Source organism: Artibeus jamaicensis, unplaced genomic scaffold (genome assembly GCF_021234435.1).
Source record: "Artibeus jamaicensis isolate MK-2021 breed Jamaican fruit bat unplaced genomic scaffold, CSHL_Jam_final contig_475, whole genome shotgun sequence".
Classification (NCBI taxonomy): domain Eukaryota; kingdom Metazoa; phylum Chordata; class Mammalia; order Chiroptera; family Phyllostomidae; genus Artibeus; species Artibeus jamaicensis.
This window is the reverse complement of record NW_026521852.1, coordinates 5,515,949-5,532,542: the sequence shown is the minus strand read 5'-3', so window position 1 is coordinate 5,532,542 and position 16,594 is coordinate 5,515,949. Positions and strand designations below refer to the sequence as shown.

General features: G+C 41.3%; 1 protein-coding gene, 1 long non-coding RNA gene and 1 pseudogene across 14 annotated transcripts in view; 2 read left to right on the top strand and 1 right to left on the bottom strand.

The window, feature by feature from the left end:
* The window catches only part of LOC119041102 (uncharacterized), a 42,281-nt gene that overhangs the window by 5,295 nt on the left and 20,392 nt on the right, over window positions 1-16,594 (top strand). The window contains exon 2 of the long non-coding RNA XR_005080974.2: window positions 16,422-16,563. This is a non-coding gene — a long non-coding RNA (uncharacterized LOC119041102). The remainder of the gene's footprint in view (window positions 1-16,421; window positions 16,564-16,594) is intronic.
* On the top strand, window positions 2,217-4,034 carry LOC119041092 (selenide, water dikinase 1-like; annotated as a pseudogene).
* Window positions 4,104-16,594, bottom strand: part of CD84 (CD84 molecule) — a 42,404-nt gene continuing 29,913 nt past the window's right edge. The window contains exons 6-9 of one of the 13 annotated variants that reach the window (XR_008392150.1): window positions 15,443-15,540; window positions 14,448-14,510; window positions 9,175-9,358; window positions 4,731-4,794 (exon numbers count right to left, since the gene is read on the bottom strand). Coding sequence is in view for 11 of the 13 variants with exons in the window: in XM_037134163.2 (XP_036990058.2) it covers window positions 4,702-4,794; window positions 14,448-14,510; window positions 15,443-15,540 (254 nt within the window). In the remaining 2 variants the exon portion in view is untranslated. Of the gene's footprint in view, window positions 4,795-9,174; window positions 9,359-9,999; window positions 12,861-13,464; window positions 13,553-14,447; window positions 14,511-15,442; window positions 15,541-16,594 lie in introns of those variants that run through there. The other 12 variants (XR_008392151.1, XM_053668000.1, XM_037134163.2 and 9 more) reach the window with 12 other exon arrangements.

The window sequence follows — 16,594 nt, the reverse complement described above, 5'->3', positions numbered from 1 at the left end:
TGTTTCATTATCTCTGGTATGTAGATGATAAGCTAGAAGAAACAAGGTGAATCACTGGGTTGTAAAAACAACCCCCTAATTGCTGTGATGTATTCTAAAATAGCGAGTCACTCCCTATGCACTGTGCTGTATTTTAAAATACCTATCAATTTCTCCCAACATATTGACCTTTGTGTGGGAAGTTTTAGAAGGCTACACAAAGAAGAGTTACTTGGTCTGATCCTTGATGTATGAAAGCCAGAAATGGAAGAGAGAGAAAGGCATTCCAGGCAAAAGACATGGCATATTCAAAGGCAAGGGAATGGGAAAGGATTTGTGTAGGAGACCATTCTGTGTGGCGTGGGCCCAGCCTCCAGCAGCAAACATTTACTGCAAAGTTACATTTACCGTAACTTCCTAAAAACCATGCTAAACTTTCCAAGGAACAGTATAACTGGTTCAACCACTTTTGCCTTTTCATTTGCAAATATCCCTCTTCTGTGATGTGATTACCAGCATCCTCTCCTCTGTTTTCTGTAAAAGGTAATCACCTAAAGCAACCTGTGCATAGTAAACGAGGACCATCATGTAATGGTGAGAACCCCCCTCCCCCCACCAAAAAGGCCAGTCAGAGCAAGGGCCAAGGCTTTTGCTCCCCTTGAGAGAAAAGCCATGCTGTCCTTTTCCTCCCCCAGACTCAGTAGTCCATGTGAATGTCTCATTTCATCCATAATGACATGGACACTGTGGGCCAGTGTCCGCATCAGATTTGGTGTGTTCATAGGCCCATGGTATTTTCATGTGGCTGGAGCCTAGGAAGCAGGCAACACAGGAGCCTTGAAGATGTGACAGATCAGATAGCTAAGTTGTCTGGTTCCACAGGAAAAAAAAATCAGTAGGAAAATGAAGTGATAAAATATGTGTTTTAAAAGGTTTGCTCTTTATGTGAAAGTAGTCCAAGTAACATATAATAAATGAATGACCTGAGAGAGTGGGCATTGAGAATTAGACAACTGAAGAGACATAGTTAAAAGGTACCATATAGAGGAATTGGAATTGACAGTACCTAATAACTGCTTAGATATAATGGGGAGCTAGGGCAACATGAAAAAAGAAGGAGTCAAGAGAAAGAGTTTTCTGTATTGGGTAGCTGCTGGTTGGTGAAGCAGTGAGAAAGAGCAGTTTAGCATAGAGCTCCTAGAGCTGGAAGGCCAGCAGTTGAATTTGGCTTACTATGTACTCAAATGAGTTACTTAGCTTTCTTGTGACTCAGTGTCTTAACTTGTAAAGTGAAGGATGATTGCATTTACTTTATGGGGTAGATGAGTTTTAATATTTTCATGAGCTTTAAGTGAGTTAGTACATGTAAAACACGTACTGGTAATGGTATAGAAGGAACACCCAATAAATGTTAGCTATTATGATTACTATGGTCATTAACTAATGCAGGGGAAGCAGGTGGAAACAATTTGGGGAGTCAAGAAAAGATCTGAGTTAAATTTTGGGCACCTTAAATTTAAGGTGACTTCTGACATTCATGCAGAAATGACCCATAATCATTTGAAAATATAGGTAATAAATACCCCAAGAATCCAAAACATCAATTTCAAAGAAGCTATGCACCACAATGTTCATAGCAGCACAATTTACAATAGCCAAGAGTTGGAAGCAACCTAGGTGCCCATCAGTAAACGAATGGATCCAAAAATTGTGGCACATATACACAATGGAATTCTATAGAGCAGAGAGAAAGAAGGAGCTACTACCCTTTGCAACAATATGGATGGAACTGGAAAGCATTATGCTGAGTGAAATAGGCCAGGCATTGAAGGACAAATACCATATGATCTCACCTTTGACAGGAAGCTAAAGAATAAAACAAACAAGCAAACAGAATAAAAACAATGACACTGAAATAGAGAACAAGTGGGCAGCGACCAGAGGGGAGAGGGAAGGGAATTTAAGGGGAAAAAGGGGGAGAGATTTTGAAGAACAAGTATGAAAAACACAGGGATGAGGAATGGGGGGGGGATGGGAGGGAGGGGGGAGACGAGGCAGGGGGGGTGGGATGGGAGAAATAGATTAAAAAAATGTACTTGAAAAGTAACTAAATAAAATTTATTAAAAAAACAAAAAAACCCAAAAACACAAAAATATAGGTAATAAATAAAATGTTTTATTATGTGCATTTAAAAATGATCTGACAGATAATGTATGTAATTATTATGTAATTATTTCACTACAATAAGACCTCATGAATGTCTGTTGACCCTAAGCACTGCACATGGCAGAGGGAGGTAACTTGGCTTCTGCAGAAGACTACTGAGGCCAGATGCTTCCCCCTTGGTGTCTGCTGCTGCCAAGCAGCATTTCTTATTCAGGAGATGCTTAGAGGAACCTGGCTAGCCTGGTGCATTGTGGGAGTGGTGGTGGCACTTGTTCTTGAGAGGCAGTGCAGGGCACAAAGCAGGTGGATCTCTAAAGAAACCAGCCATCTAGGAGAGGGAGGAGAGGAGCTCAGCAGTGAAGTGTTTGGCCCCAAGAACCATGTCTAGGTGGGAGTCCTTTAACCTGGAAAGTTATGAATTGGACAAGAACTTTTGGGTAAGCAGATTCATTTCACTGAAATGAACGGCACTGGCTACAAAGTGCCCCCAGATACCTGCAGAAATTGTTGGTATCCTTAAAAGAGAACCACTTCCAAGAAGGTAAGCAGTTTCTGGGGGCAGTTATGCCAAGCCTTGGCATTGGGATGGATACTGATGTCACTGATTTTAGACATGATGGTCGTTGCTTGGTGCAAACCATGGATTACATTTATCCTATCATTGATGACCCTTATGTGATGAGCAGAATAGCATGTGCCAATATTTTCAGTTCCCTCTAAGCAATGGTGGGGGGCAGGGGCAGAGTCACAGAATGTGACAATATACTGATACTCCTTGGAATTAGTAGTAAAATGACCAACAGAGAAAGTAATTGTGATGTCCTTAATAATATAGGATTTTAAAGAAGCAGCAGAGGAGACAGGAGTGACTATAATCAGATATTTGGCAGGAATGTCTGCTAAACAGTGTAAACCCCCTGGATTGTTTTGGGAGGAGTGGATACAACTGTCTGCCAGCCCACTGAATTCATCATGCCAGTCAAGGCAGTGCCTCTGGACGTGCTTGTGCTAAGCAAGCCCCTGAGGATGCAAGTAGCTGTGGCTGGATATTCTGGAAAAATTGAATAAAGTTAAATTAGTAGTCCATGAAAATAATGTGTAGTGGCATACCAGGAGGTGATGATAAATATGGCAAGGCTCAACAGAAGAGCTGCAGGACTCATGCACATTTTTAAGGCCCACAGTGCGATGGGCATGATGGACTTTGGAATTCTAGGTCATGAACAGAATCTGGCCAAGAAAAAGAAGAACAAAATTACCTTTCTGATTCATAGCACCTTCATCTTGGCCAAAATGGCTTGTATGAGCAACACCTTTGGAAACATGTTAAGACTCATGTTTGGGACCAGCCCTGAGACATTAGGAAGCCTTGTAATCTTTTTACTGAGCAAATGGTTTAGTTCTGTACACAGATGAAGTCCCCCAAATGTGGTGAAGTTCACCAAGCATGGATTACTGGGATCATAGAAGAAGGGCAACCATATAGCCAGATTCATAGACAAACACCGAATCATGGTTGTCACACTATAGGTAGCCACTTAAAATCACCAAATGAATCCCACACCTTGTGCCACCCTTTAATCTAGACAGAAATAGCAATTTGGTTTTGCTTTCAGATAGCTCTTCCTCTATCATCATTCAAGTTAAAGACTACAAACAACAAAATTTCATTGTGTCTACATATCTGGTGACCTGAGGTCAATTTGTGAATGGATGTAATTGATAAAATAAAATCAGTTGCCTTTTTTTCCTGTTACATCAACTGAAGATGCACCTAATCTTGAATCAGCTTCCAGATTGAGAATTACATTATTTAATATTGTTGGTACATTTGGAATCTGTAGACACAATCTCTTGCTGTGTACACTCTTTTCAAAGGTGCTTTCATGTAACTGTCAAATCAGAGCTTGAGTTTTTATCTCATGTAAGAGGTCTGTACAGAAGGTACCCAGCCATGTAATGTGAATAGAGACATTTATTGAAGAAGATGCCAGATACAAGAAACATTGTACATAGGATAATGACATCTCAGTCTCCTTCAAAGTAGGCATCTTGGAACCTAACATGATTCTCCCAATGGCCATCAACTTCCCCATCATATTTTCCTGAATTTCATTGACAGTCTGAAATCTCTTCCCTTTCAAAAGTGATTTTAGTTTAGGGGAAAGCCAGGATGCCAAATCTGGGCTGTAGGGGGAGGAATCACCTAGGTGATTTGATGTTTCACAAAAAAACTCTGCACAAGATATGACACATAAATGGGTGCTTTGTCACAGTGAAGCTGCCAATCACCGGTTTCTATAGCTGCAGGCTTCTGAATCATTAGAATAGTTTCTGCAGAGGAATGCCAAGCTTAATGCAAAATTTGATGCATATTCATTGCTCTACTCACTCAGTCATCTTGAATGTGATGACCACACAGTACACATGCTCACTCAACGGTGTATACAACCCCCACTGACTAGTCCAGTGAAGTTATCATTGTTCATGCATGTACATCCCAGTCCATTCTCCTTGGCTGCCAGGTTAAATCGATGTCGCACAAACTGTTCTCATTATAGAAACAATGGCTTGACTTTTCCTGATAAATATACAGACCTTGTATATTTATCATCAGCCTGATTTTTTAAAGTGTCTTGGATGGTATTCTGGAAAGAGAGAATTGGTAAATGACTCAAGGTATCCCAATAAGGAAAGGGTAACATGATTTCTTAGAGTATTCAATTTGTAAAACCCAGTGTTCTACTTCAAGAGCATCTCTTTGACCCAGGATGTTTCCCAATAGTGCATTCATTTAAACAAGGCAAGTGCATAAATCTGCATGGAAAGCACTTGGGAGACAAAAAATAAATAAATAAATAAAATTGTAGCCTTTCTAATATTTGTGGTAATATCATCAATTATTTATTGATAGCAAAAAAAGAATATTTTTTCAATATAGTTAGGCATTCTATAGTACAACATGGAATTGCCTTCTAAAAGGGGTTTCATGTATAATATTTATTTATAATTTAATATAAAATTACACAAATAATTTTTAAGTAAAATTATGGTAGATGGTAGTGCTTAATACATATTGTATTTTGTATGGTGATTTCAAGCCATTTGTTTTCTTAAAATCAGCAGCTATTTAGCCTAAATTCAAACACTATTTTGTCCTTTGCACCAGCACTTTCTTGTGCATACTTTTTGTGATGTGTTAAGAATCTGCATTGTGGACTTCCAGCCAAGATGGAGACATAGGTAGACACACTGTGCCTCCTCACACAACCAAAATTAAGGAAAACAAAAAATTAGAAACAAAAAGACAACCACAACTGACAGAAAACTGAACTGTACAGAAGTGTGACAACCATTCGTCCAGACCAGAAAAAGGAGTGGAGTGGTTGGCTAGCAGAGAGGGGTTTTGGCAGGAAAAAGTGGTGGCTGGCACACCCCGGGCACGGGTTGGAAACAAGCAGACCCAGTGAGGTGTGCAAGGTGGCTGGCTGACCGCAGTCACACATTCGTGTGCAGATAAACCAAATGAAATCGAGGAATGAGACACATGGCACAACCCAGGGCCCCAGCACCAGGAAATAGAGCCTAAAAGCATTGATTGAAAACACTTGTGGGGGTTGAGGTGCTGAGAGAGAGACTCCCAGCCTCACAGGAGAGCTCATTGGAAAGACCCACAGGGTCCTGGAATGTACACAAGCCCACCCACCCAGAAAGCAGCACCAGAAGGGCCCAATTTGCTTGTGGGAAGTGGCATAAGGGACTGAAATCCAGCAGACAGTGGAGCAAGTGCCACTGTCCCCTCTCTGATTTCACCCCCACATACAGCATCACAATCCAGCACCTGAGTTGCCCCACTCTGATGAACACCTAAAGGCTCTGCCCCTCACTACGTAATAGGCCCAACCAGACTAAATAAATAAATAAATAAATAAATAAATAAATAAATAAAATGGCTCAAACAGAAGAAAAATCTCAAAGCCCCACAGACAATACTTCTAAGTGACCAAGAGATAGCCAACCTATCAGATGCACAGTTCAAAGCACTGGTGATCAGGATGCTCACAGCATTGGTTGATTTGGGTCACAAATTAGATGAAAAAACTGAAATCTACACTAAGTGAAATGAAGAAAAATACACAGGGAACCAATAGTGATGGAAAGGAAACTGGGACTAAAATCAATGGAGTGGACCAGAAGGAAGAAAGAAACAACCAAACAGAAAAGAATGAAGAAATAAGAATTCAAAAAAATGAGGAGAGGCTTAGGAACCTCCAGGACATCTTTAAACATTACAACATCTGAATTATAGGGGTACCAGAAGGAGAAGAGGAAGAGCAACAAGTAGAAGTTATTTGAACAAATAATAAAGGACAACTTCCCCAATATTTGAACAAATAATAAAGGAGAACTTTCCCAATCTGGCAAAGGAAATAGACTTTCAGGAAATGCAGGAAGCTCAGAGAGTCCCAAAGAAGTTGGACCTGAGGAGGAACACACCAAGGTACATCACAAATTACATTAGCCAAGATTCAAATGAAGGAGAGAATCCTAGAATCAGCAAGAGATAAGGGGACAGTCACCTACAAAGGAGTTTCCATCAGACTGTCAGCTGTTTTCTCAAAAGAGAACTTACAGGCAGGAAGAAACTAGAAAAAAGTATTCCAAGTCATGAAAGGCAAAAACCTACATCCAAGATTGCTCTATCCAATAAAGCTATCATTTATAATGGAAGGGTAGATAACGTGCTTCTCAGATAAGTTCAAGTTCAAGGAGTTCATCATCACAAAGCCCTTATGAAATGTTAAAGGGACTTATCTAAGAAAGAGAAAATAAAAAACATGAACAGTAAAAAGATAGCAAACTCAGTTATTAACAACTGCACCTAAAACAAAAGAAAACTAAGCAAACAACTAGAACAGGAATAGAACCACATGGAGGGTTAGCAACAGAGGAGTGGGAGAAGGAGAGAGGGGAAAAAGGTCCAGAGAAGAAATAGCATAGACAGTAGGTAGAAAATAGACAGAGAGAGGGCAAGAATAGTATGGGTAATGTAGAAGCTGAAGAACTTATGACACATGGGACCTCCAGCCAAGATGGAGGCATAGGTGGAAACACTGTACCTCCTCAAATGACCAAGTTTAGAGACGACAAAGTTTTAGTAACAAAAACACAGCCAAAACACAGAAAATTGACCTACAAGGAAGTCCGACAACAACTAACCCTTCAACCAGACCAGTAAGAGGGGCGGAGCAAGCATTGGAGCAGAGTCAGGCAGGAAAGATCCCCTGGACTGACCCAGGAGTGCAGGCAGCCTTTGGTGGATCCCAGGTGTGGGGTGGCAACTGGTGGACCCAGTGAGGGCGCAAGGAGGCAGACTGAACACGGTCACACATTCACAAGCAAATAAACCAGTGAAGGAGCGAGCAGTGAGATAGACCCCGCAGGCCTCAGCGGTGGGAAGCAGCAGAGGAGACCACTATTACCCCTCTCTGACCCCACCCCCACATACAGCATCACAACCCAGCAACTGAGTTGCCCTGACCTGGGGAATACCTAGGGCTCTGTTCCTCATACATAACAGGCGTGGACAGATCAAAACATGGCTCAAGAAGAATTCAAAGCCTCAGAGCTGATAACTCTAAATGACCAAGAAATAGCCAACCTATCAGATGCATAGTTCAAAACACTGGTGATCAGGATGCTCACAGAACTGGTTGATTTTAGTCACAAATCAGAGGAACAAGTGAAGGCTAAACTAACTGAAATGAAGGGAAATGCACAGGAAACCAATAATGATGGAAAGGGAACTGGAACTCAAATCAAGGGAGTGGACCAGAAGGAAGAAAAAAATGACCAAACAGAAAAATATGAAGAAACAAGAATTCAGAAAAATGAGGAGAGGCTTAGGAACCTCCAGGACATCTTTAAACGCTCCAACATCCGAATTATAGGGGTACCAGAAGGGGAAGAGGAACAGCCACCAGCAGAAACCTTATTTGAACAAATAATAAAGGAGAAATTCCCCAATCTGGCAAAGGAAATAGACTTCCAGGAAATCCAGGAAGCTCAGAGAGTCCCAAAGAAGTTAGACCCAAGAAGGAACACACCAAGGCACATCATCATTACATTAGTCAAGATTAAAATGAAGGAGAGAATCCTACAAGCAGCAAGAGATAAGGGGACAGTCATCTACAAAGGACTTCCCATCACACTGTCAGCAGATTTCTCAAGAGACCTTACAGGCAAGAAGGGGCTGGAAAGAAAGCCAAAGACCTACATACAAGATTGCTCTATCCAGTAAAACTTTCCTTTAGAATGGAAGGACAGATAAAGTGCTTCTCAGATAAGATCAAATTCAAGGAGTTCATCATCACCAAGCCCTTATTATATGAAATGTTAAAGGGACTTATCTAAGAAAAAGAAGATAAAAAAAAGATGAACAGTGAAAGGACAGCAAACTCACAGTTATTAACAACCACACCTAAAACAAAAGCAAACTAAGAGGACAGCTAGATCAGGAGCAGAACCATAGAAATGAAGATCACATGGAGGGTTAGCAACAGGGGAGTGGGAGGAGGGGGGGGAGAAGGTACAGAAAATAAATAGCATAGATGGTAGGTAGAAAATAGATAGGGGGGAGGACAAGAACAGTAGGGGAAATATAGAATCTAAAGAACTTGAGACACTTGGACATAAACTAAAGGGGGGAATGGTGGGGTAGGGGGTGTGCAGGGTGGAGGGGAATGAAGGGGGAAATAGAACTGTAATGGCATAATCAATAAAATATATTAAAAAATAAAGAACTTATGACACATGGACATGAACTAAAGGAGGATGATGTGCATGGGAGGGGGTGTGCAAGGTAGAGGGGACTGAAGGGGGGAAATGGGATAACTGTAATAGCATAATCAGTAAAATATATTAAAAATAAATTGGCAGAAGGTTTCAGAAAAAAATCACATTTTGAATCATCTTCACTTTCTTTTTCTGAGAAGTATGAACTGCAATGTTTCTTATTTTCTAAGTACCTTGGTGAAGTCCATGTTTTTACTCTCCTGGCTTACAAATGCTTTCCACTAGAAGACTGCCTCTAACATTTCAAGTACATTTTTCAAAACTGGCACATCTTTGTTCTGATACAAGATCTTGTCCCATTGAAAGAATAGTTTGGTTTTATAGACCTGTTGGTCAGAATCTAGTTTGTCTGGAAAGCTGTAAAGGGAGAAATAAGATCAAACTCATTTTACTTAATTTATTTTAATTTTTATTAAACTCACTGTTGTGACATTGGTTAATAAAATTACATGGGTTTCAAGTTTATAACTCTATAATATATCATCTATTGTATTGTGTGTTTACCACCCAAGGTCAAGTCTCTGTCACCACATATCTACACACTCATTTTACAGAGGGAGAATCTAAGAACTGAGCCCTGGGGAATGGGGTGAGTAGCTTATGTCTCCATAAATCAGAAGATGCATAGGAAAGAAGAGTAAGAGAGAAGATCATGGCAATCCTGAGTCCCCAAAGCCATTTTCAGAATGGGTTTGCACTGATTCTACCTCAGGTTGTTTTCCTGGAAGAACTACAAAAGTCTTGCCTTTGATTCTTTCCCCTTCCTCCCTTCCTCCCTCCCTCCCTCTTTTTCTTTCTCCCTCCCTCCCTCCTTCCATCACTTTTCCTCCCTCCCTCCCTCTCTCATTTCTTTCCTTCCTTCCTTCCTCTCTCCCTCTCTTTCTCTCCCCCACCACTTTTCACTGAGACATGAGGACAGTAGGAATTTGAATGAGTGAGCACACCAAGGAGAGCCAGGGGCAGTTTAGAGAATGAAGAAATTCAAGAGAAAATCTCAATTCTATAAAGATGAGAAGTTCTTTTATTTTGGGAGACACAGCCTGTTCAGTTCAAAGAGGACTTTTCCCTAGTCATCACCAAATCTCTTGATTTCATCCATGTCACTACCTAGTGTGACTACCTTTCACCTCATCACACCTGGTTCATTGCTTCAGTTGACCTTTTTTTTTTTGGCTAACTCAGGAATTCTTCTCCCTCCAAAATGCCCTTACATTGGCAATAGTCTTTGCCATCTGCATCCTGAAATTTAATGTTTTCCATAATTTGATTCTACTGTACTTATTGGCTTTTCTCTATCAATACTTCTAATATGTACCTTCTCTTCAACAGTATTTATTGCTCACAAGCAGCATAGAAAGCACTATGTTGCTTGGCAGTGAATGTAGAGGTAAATAAAATTATCACATTTTATTTTTCACCTCTTGATGATCATGAAGTCATGAATCTTGTCCTTAAGTAATGCAAATTGTAGAGGGAAACAAGTAATCATATATACTGTAGAGCAAAATGGAATGAGATATAGTGACTGAAGGACCAAAGGAAAAGTGAAGGAGTGCAAAAAGAGCCATAGTTAATTTGACTAATGAAACCAGGAAAAACTTTATAGAAGAGGTAGCATTGGAGCTGGGTATTAAAAGATGTGTACATAGATAACAAGTGGGGCACACCCTCTGGCCAAGGCTATGCCACATATAGGGAATGTGAACATGCATGGTGTATCTGGGGAGGTGCCCAAAAATTCACCATGCAGATCCAGGGCTCCATTTTTCTTTTTAGTTGTTTATGCTTTCTTCATGTGGATGGCCTGTCTTCTTCATCCTCTGCTGAGTTCCATCCATCCTGCAAAGATCAGTTTCAGCCCACCTGCACCATATGGTCTTTTCTGTCTGTCCTAGCTTGTTCCACCCTTAGTGGTATGTGGTTCAGGATTTAACTTCAGTGTCTGTGCTGGATTGGTTTCTCAGCAAGCCCAGGGCAGACATTATGCACATCTCATACTTTGGGGGCCTTGCAGACTCCAAAACAGTGCTAAAAGTAGTCAGGGCTAGATGATTTTACTGGCCCATTCACAAGAGCTAAAACCTTCATTCTGCCTAACTGTAGTTTATTTCTGCTGCCTAGCTTGGGATTGTTTGTAGGCATTTACGATTTAGTTGGTTATGTCTGTTAACACATAAAGGAAGAAAATTTTTAACTGCTCTCTTGAATGTTCCCCTCAGTCATGGCAGGGAAGGGGGAGGAACACTTCACCTCATCTTGAACTCCATGACTCTCTGGGCAGAGCCTCAGTAACTGGGGTGAACCCAGTTTTGTAATCTGCAACATTATCTCTCAAGTTCCCTCTGGAGAATGACTTTGCTTCTTTCAAGCTCTCTTGATGGGTGAGTTACATTTAGTTCCCATAAAGTGCCAGAAATATAGTTTGTCAATTCTTTTCAAGGAATGAAATATTGAGTATGGCTTCTTTTTGTTGCTGTGGCTGCTTGGATTGTGTATTAGGTTGGTTCTGCAGAGAAACAGAACTAATGGGAAATAGATATAGTAGGGAATTGCCTCATGTAGTTATGGAGATTGAAAAGTCCCAAGATCTGTAGTCAGCAAGCTGGAGAGGTGATGGTATGCAGTTCCAGTCAGCGTCCAATGGCTTGAGAACCAAGGGAGTTGATGGTGTAAGTTCCAGTCTAAGTCTGAAGGCAGGAGAAGACTGATGTCCTGGCTCAAAGACAGTCCCTCAGAGGAAGGGAGGGAGAGAGAGATAGAGATAGAGATGAGCGATAGATAGATAGAGAGAAGATGAATTCTCCCTTACTTCATCTTTTTGTTCTGTTCAAGCTTTTGGTGGTTTTTTCAGTGATGCCCACTCAGGAGGAAGAGGTTTAATCTATTTAATCTATTTACAAATTCAAATGTTAACCTCATCCAGAAACACCCTTACAGACACACTTTAATAATGTTTAACCAAATATCTGTGCACTCCATGATGCCATCAAATTGACACATAAAATTAACCATCACAGAGTCATAAAGGAAAGTTTAGCCAGAAAGAAAATCTTATGAGGCTTCTGAAGTAGAGCCTGAAGGAAAATTCTCTAGCAGTCTAGTCCCTAGAAAAAGAGCATTTTCCAACACACCATTTTGGGGAGTATGTCTGAATTGCTGAGAGTCACAACTCTGATGGCTTCCCATGCAATATGTCACACATGATTGCACTGGTCCAGCCAGTTGTATGATGAACAAAGATTCCTGGGCAAAGGGTCTAGTGGAGGCTGAATCACAGCCAACATTCTATTCACCAAGCCATGCACTTGGTTGAGGGGCTGTGTCTGCCTCAGGGAAGGAGGCCTTTTTCTAATTTGCCCAAGGTGCTGTCTGAACTGGTAGAAGCCATGTTCCAGAGTAGAGTGTAAGCAGGGCATTCTTCGTGGTGTGCCATGGCACGTTGCAAGTATGCAAAATACTCTATGTATGGAGTTGCTGGAAAAGTTTATCAACTATAGTTACCATAAGCCTGTAGTCATAGGCAGCCTCTGGACATGAACATTCTTGATTGTTTACTCCATTATGCCATAAAAATATTTTCTATATTTGCTGTGATAGAAAGAAGATTGGGAATCACTATACCAGGATACTTGTCTTATCATTTATTCAGAAGGCAGCCATTTTAGAAAGGGCACATGTCCATCTGTCTATCTAGGCACAAGCTATTCCCAGCAGCAGGTTTTCTGATTTGCTTACATGTTGGGATGTGGTGACTTGCAATCGTCATGTAAAATCTGGGTAGAGAAAGTCTGAATCCAGCACGTCTGTCATTATCTATGGTTGTAGTTTAGTTTCCACGGAGATAATGTTATCTAGTGACCTAGAACACAAATTCATAGCTTGAAGTCCTAGGAGGTTTGCTGTCCTGAGTGCTGGTTTTTCCCATCTGTGCTCGAAAGGGAGCTGGAGGACATGTTAACTGAAAGCTGCCGCTGGGGATTTCCAGGTTTCCAGTGCTGGGGAAATCTGGGATAGTAGGTCCTTGTCCTTTCCTGTCTTTCACCTCTGCTTCAGTTGTCCCATTGGGAAGCCCTTGAGCCATCAACTTCTTCTCCCAGAAAAAAGCAGGAGGAAATGGGGGTACTGCATTGATTTCAGTTATTGGCTTGAGGTAACATCCAGGTTCAAGCCGCATACCTTCCTCGTTCTTAGTTGAACCTTAGTTCCTTCTGTGCCCCAATAAATGTACCTTTATATACTGTGGCAAGTTACCTCTCCTAGTATCTCATATGCTCTAGTTTAGAACACTGTGGACAACTTTCCCACTGGCTTGAGAAGTCTTTGGTTTTAAATTGCATACTGACCAATGAATAATTGTCATTCAAATTTTCTAGAGGATTTACTTGAGATGTCTCAATTCAGGACTCTTTCTCTGTTTCCTCCCACTCTCTTTCAGATCTGGCTTAAACATTTGAGCACCTTACCCTTCAATTCTTTACTCTCCACCTTCCTTCCTCTTCATTCCTCTATCTTCCCCTTCTTTTCATTTTCCCTCTTTCTCTTTTGTGATTGCTGAGGGGAAAAAAGTTCCTTCTGTCTCTTTCTCAAGGACACTTGGCTTATCCTATGCATTAAGTTCCTTTACAACCTTCCTACTCGTCTAGCTCATGATGCCTTATGGAATCAGCTCTTAATTCTTATTTATGGATTTATTTATATTCCAAGTTCCCAATATATTCTTCCACTATTCATTTAGTGTCATTATTTTCCAATTTCTCTAGACTCCTAAGTTTGGATTTATCTTTTGTGATTAGCTTCCTGCATATTAGCTCAGCTATTAAACAGGAATATTTACAAAACACTTCATATACCAAAAGACCCAAAAACTTTCTTTCTGATTGTAATGAAAATGAGGACCTTCAGGCAGTGACAACTCCTCAATAGATCCCCCAAAATGAAAGTCCTGTTAAAAGGCAAGGTTTACTGTTCCTCAGGGATTCTAGTAGTAGACCACGACAAATGATTGTGCAGGTTGCATCCTGTGAAGGTCAGCTGAGGGAACAGATGGGAACTGAAATTTAGCTTGTGTTCTACTTATCATTCTGTGTACCTGTGTGGTCCAATAGAGAGGCACCTTTTTTCTTATTTTCACACTGTAAGCTAACAGTGACCCTGGGTATTGTAGAAGCTGGAGTTTCTACACTATGTTCAGGGGCTTCAGGGATTCTGCACTTAAAGTGTGTGATCAGCATGCCAAGCAGGCCAGCCTGTGGATAGCCATTGACTTTGGGATTAGTGCTCTGTGCATGTGTGGGAGTACCTTAGATGAAAGCTCTCAGCCATTAGTCCTGAGAAGTCTAGAGACAAGTTCTAAGGAAACCAGCTGGCCCCTAGTTGGATGAATAGTGTATAGCAGGTTGGTTGGAATAGACAGGACAACAGTGATAAAAAGTCAGAAATTATTTACCTTATCAGAGTACTGCACTATGGAATAGATTGTGTTTACTGGCATCTCCTTCATGGGGAGCACCTGTAAAACACCCACCATCCCCTTAGTAAGAAAACCCAAGCACAATGTTATGAGTGCCCCTTCCTACTTCTATCCTGCCCATCAGCCTTCTCTGGTCACATTTTCACTAGGTTGCTTTCTTTCAAGTTCTCAGCTCTGCTTCCATCCAGCTTTGGAGAGGATCATGGTCAGGTAGACGTGCAGCAGGAGGGTAGAATTTGGAAAAAACCTCAAGAGGAGGGGTTTGCGTGATTGAGAATGAGTTTTACTCAGTCAGGGTTTTAGCTTTATGGATCCAGCTGCCCTATCAGTTCAAGAGCAGTGCTAGATTCACCAGACAGACCTCAGTTTCCACACTGACTCTTTGTAGACTTCAAAGGAGCAGGGTGGTGGAGGCACAGAAGAAGGTGATACCATGTAGAATCCTGATTCAGAGTGGAGGTAAGGAAGGGGCAGGCAGGTAAAAAGCAGGTGGGAGGGAGTGTGGGGCAGGGTGACTCTGAGCCTGAGGAAAGTAAGCTTATGCCACAGCCATACCAGGTAGTCTAGTTCAAGGTCACCTCTCTCAATTCTATGCCCTTGGAGCTCCATTACCAATCTGCTCACATGTCATTGGCTACATAACAGCCCTCACTTCACACCAGAGGCTCTCTTGTGGTTTGTCTCCTTTCGAGGACACCATTCCTAATCATGACTCTCATCTAACCTTGCACCATACTTTTTTATGGGAACTTAGGGCTTTAACCCTGGAGGGTGCCATGGGGTGACAACTGACCACATTCCTGTCAACATAGAGAGAATTATGGCATCATTTCCCTAATATGGTAATTACTGGTTGGACTTCCAGATTCTTGGTTATGGCTTCTGTCTGGGCAGAAGTCAGCAGAGGCCTGCTGCCTATGATTCCCTGTCCTGGGGGTACTGGTGAGGATCCCTGAGTTGTGTCAGCTCACCTTGAATGGGGGGATTTCATCATATATTCTGGATTCTGCTGACTGGGTATCTCTTGAAACCATGACATATGTGTATATTGTGTTCTTTGAGACAGGATCTGTACCACAAATAAAGATAGAAACAAAGTATGCAAAAAGTGGATGACTTCTTAGAGATGGTCTATTCTAATGTTTTCTTTTTAAGATGGAGAAATGAAACACTAAGAGGTTAAATAGCTCCCATCCCCTTGAGATGAATATTTGGCTGTTTGGACTGTATCTCCCTCTTCTAGGGATTGCATGTGGTATGGGAGGCACCCAGCTGAAACCTCACCCAAAGCTCAGCAGGAATTCTTTCATATTCTGGGGTTCACATTAGGCTTAAGATATTCTTGTCATTATCTGTGTGGGCAATCAAAGTAGCTCTTCTATCCAGGGTCTTCTTAGTGTTTCTGGCACTGGGCATTGACTGCCTTGCATGGCTAGTTGTTTTTTAATGAGAGGGTCTTGTTTTTTCAACTGGATTAAATATCTCTAGTTATACACTGTGTTGAATTCTTCTGGTGCATACATTACTCTTACCACCTCAATGTTAAGCATATAGCAGGTGCTCTGTGAATATTTGTGGCTTGTTTGGTTGACTCACACAGTCAAACATTTATTAAGCTCCCTTTATGTGCCAGGTTTTGTGTAAGTCTACAGAGAAGTAGAGACAAGAGAAATATGTTCCTACTTTTCATAATTTATGGACTGGTAGAGGCATTCCTCACAGTGTACTGCGTTTCTTTGCTCCTAACATGGAATATTTTAGGCTCAAGTTGAAAAGGCACAGTTAGAATTTAGAGTCTTCATGTTCCAAGGCACTACATGTCCACTCACAATAGGTTTAAGCTGAAAAATATCAGATGGATCCAACATTTCAGAGCTTAGTCCTGTCCAGCCCCTTCCTCAGACTTGGTGAGTGAGCTAGATCGAGTGCTCTCTCTTGTATCACTTATAGATGGAAAAATTAGCCCTTCTTCCTCCCAAGAGGTCATAAGGAATTGAAGACAGATGTCTCTTTGAGGAAACCTAAAGGTCACCTGTGACCTGAGCAGGCTATGTGACTTATCATCATGAGGTCAACCCTGGGGCTATCAATTGTAAGTATGGTAACTTATATTTACTGAGTAT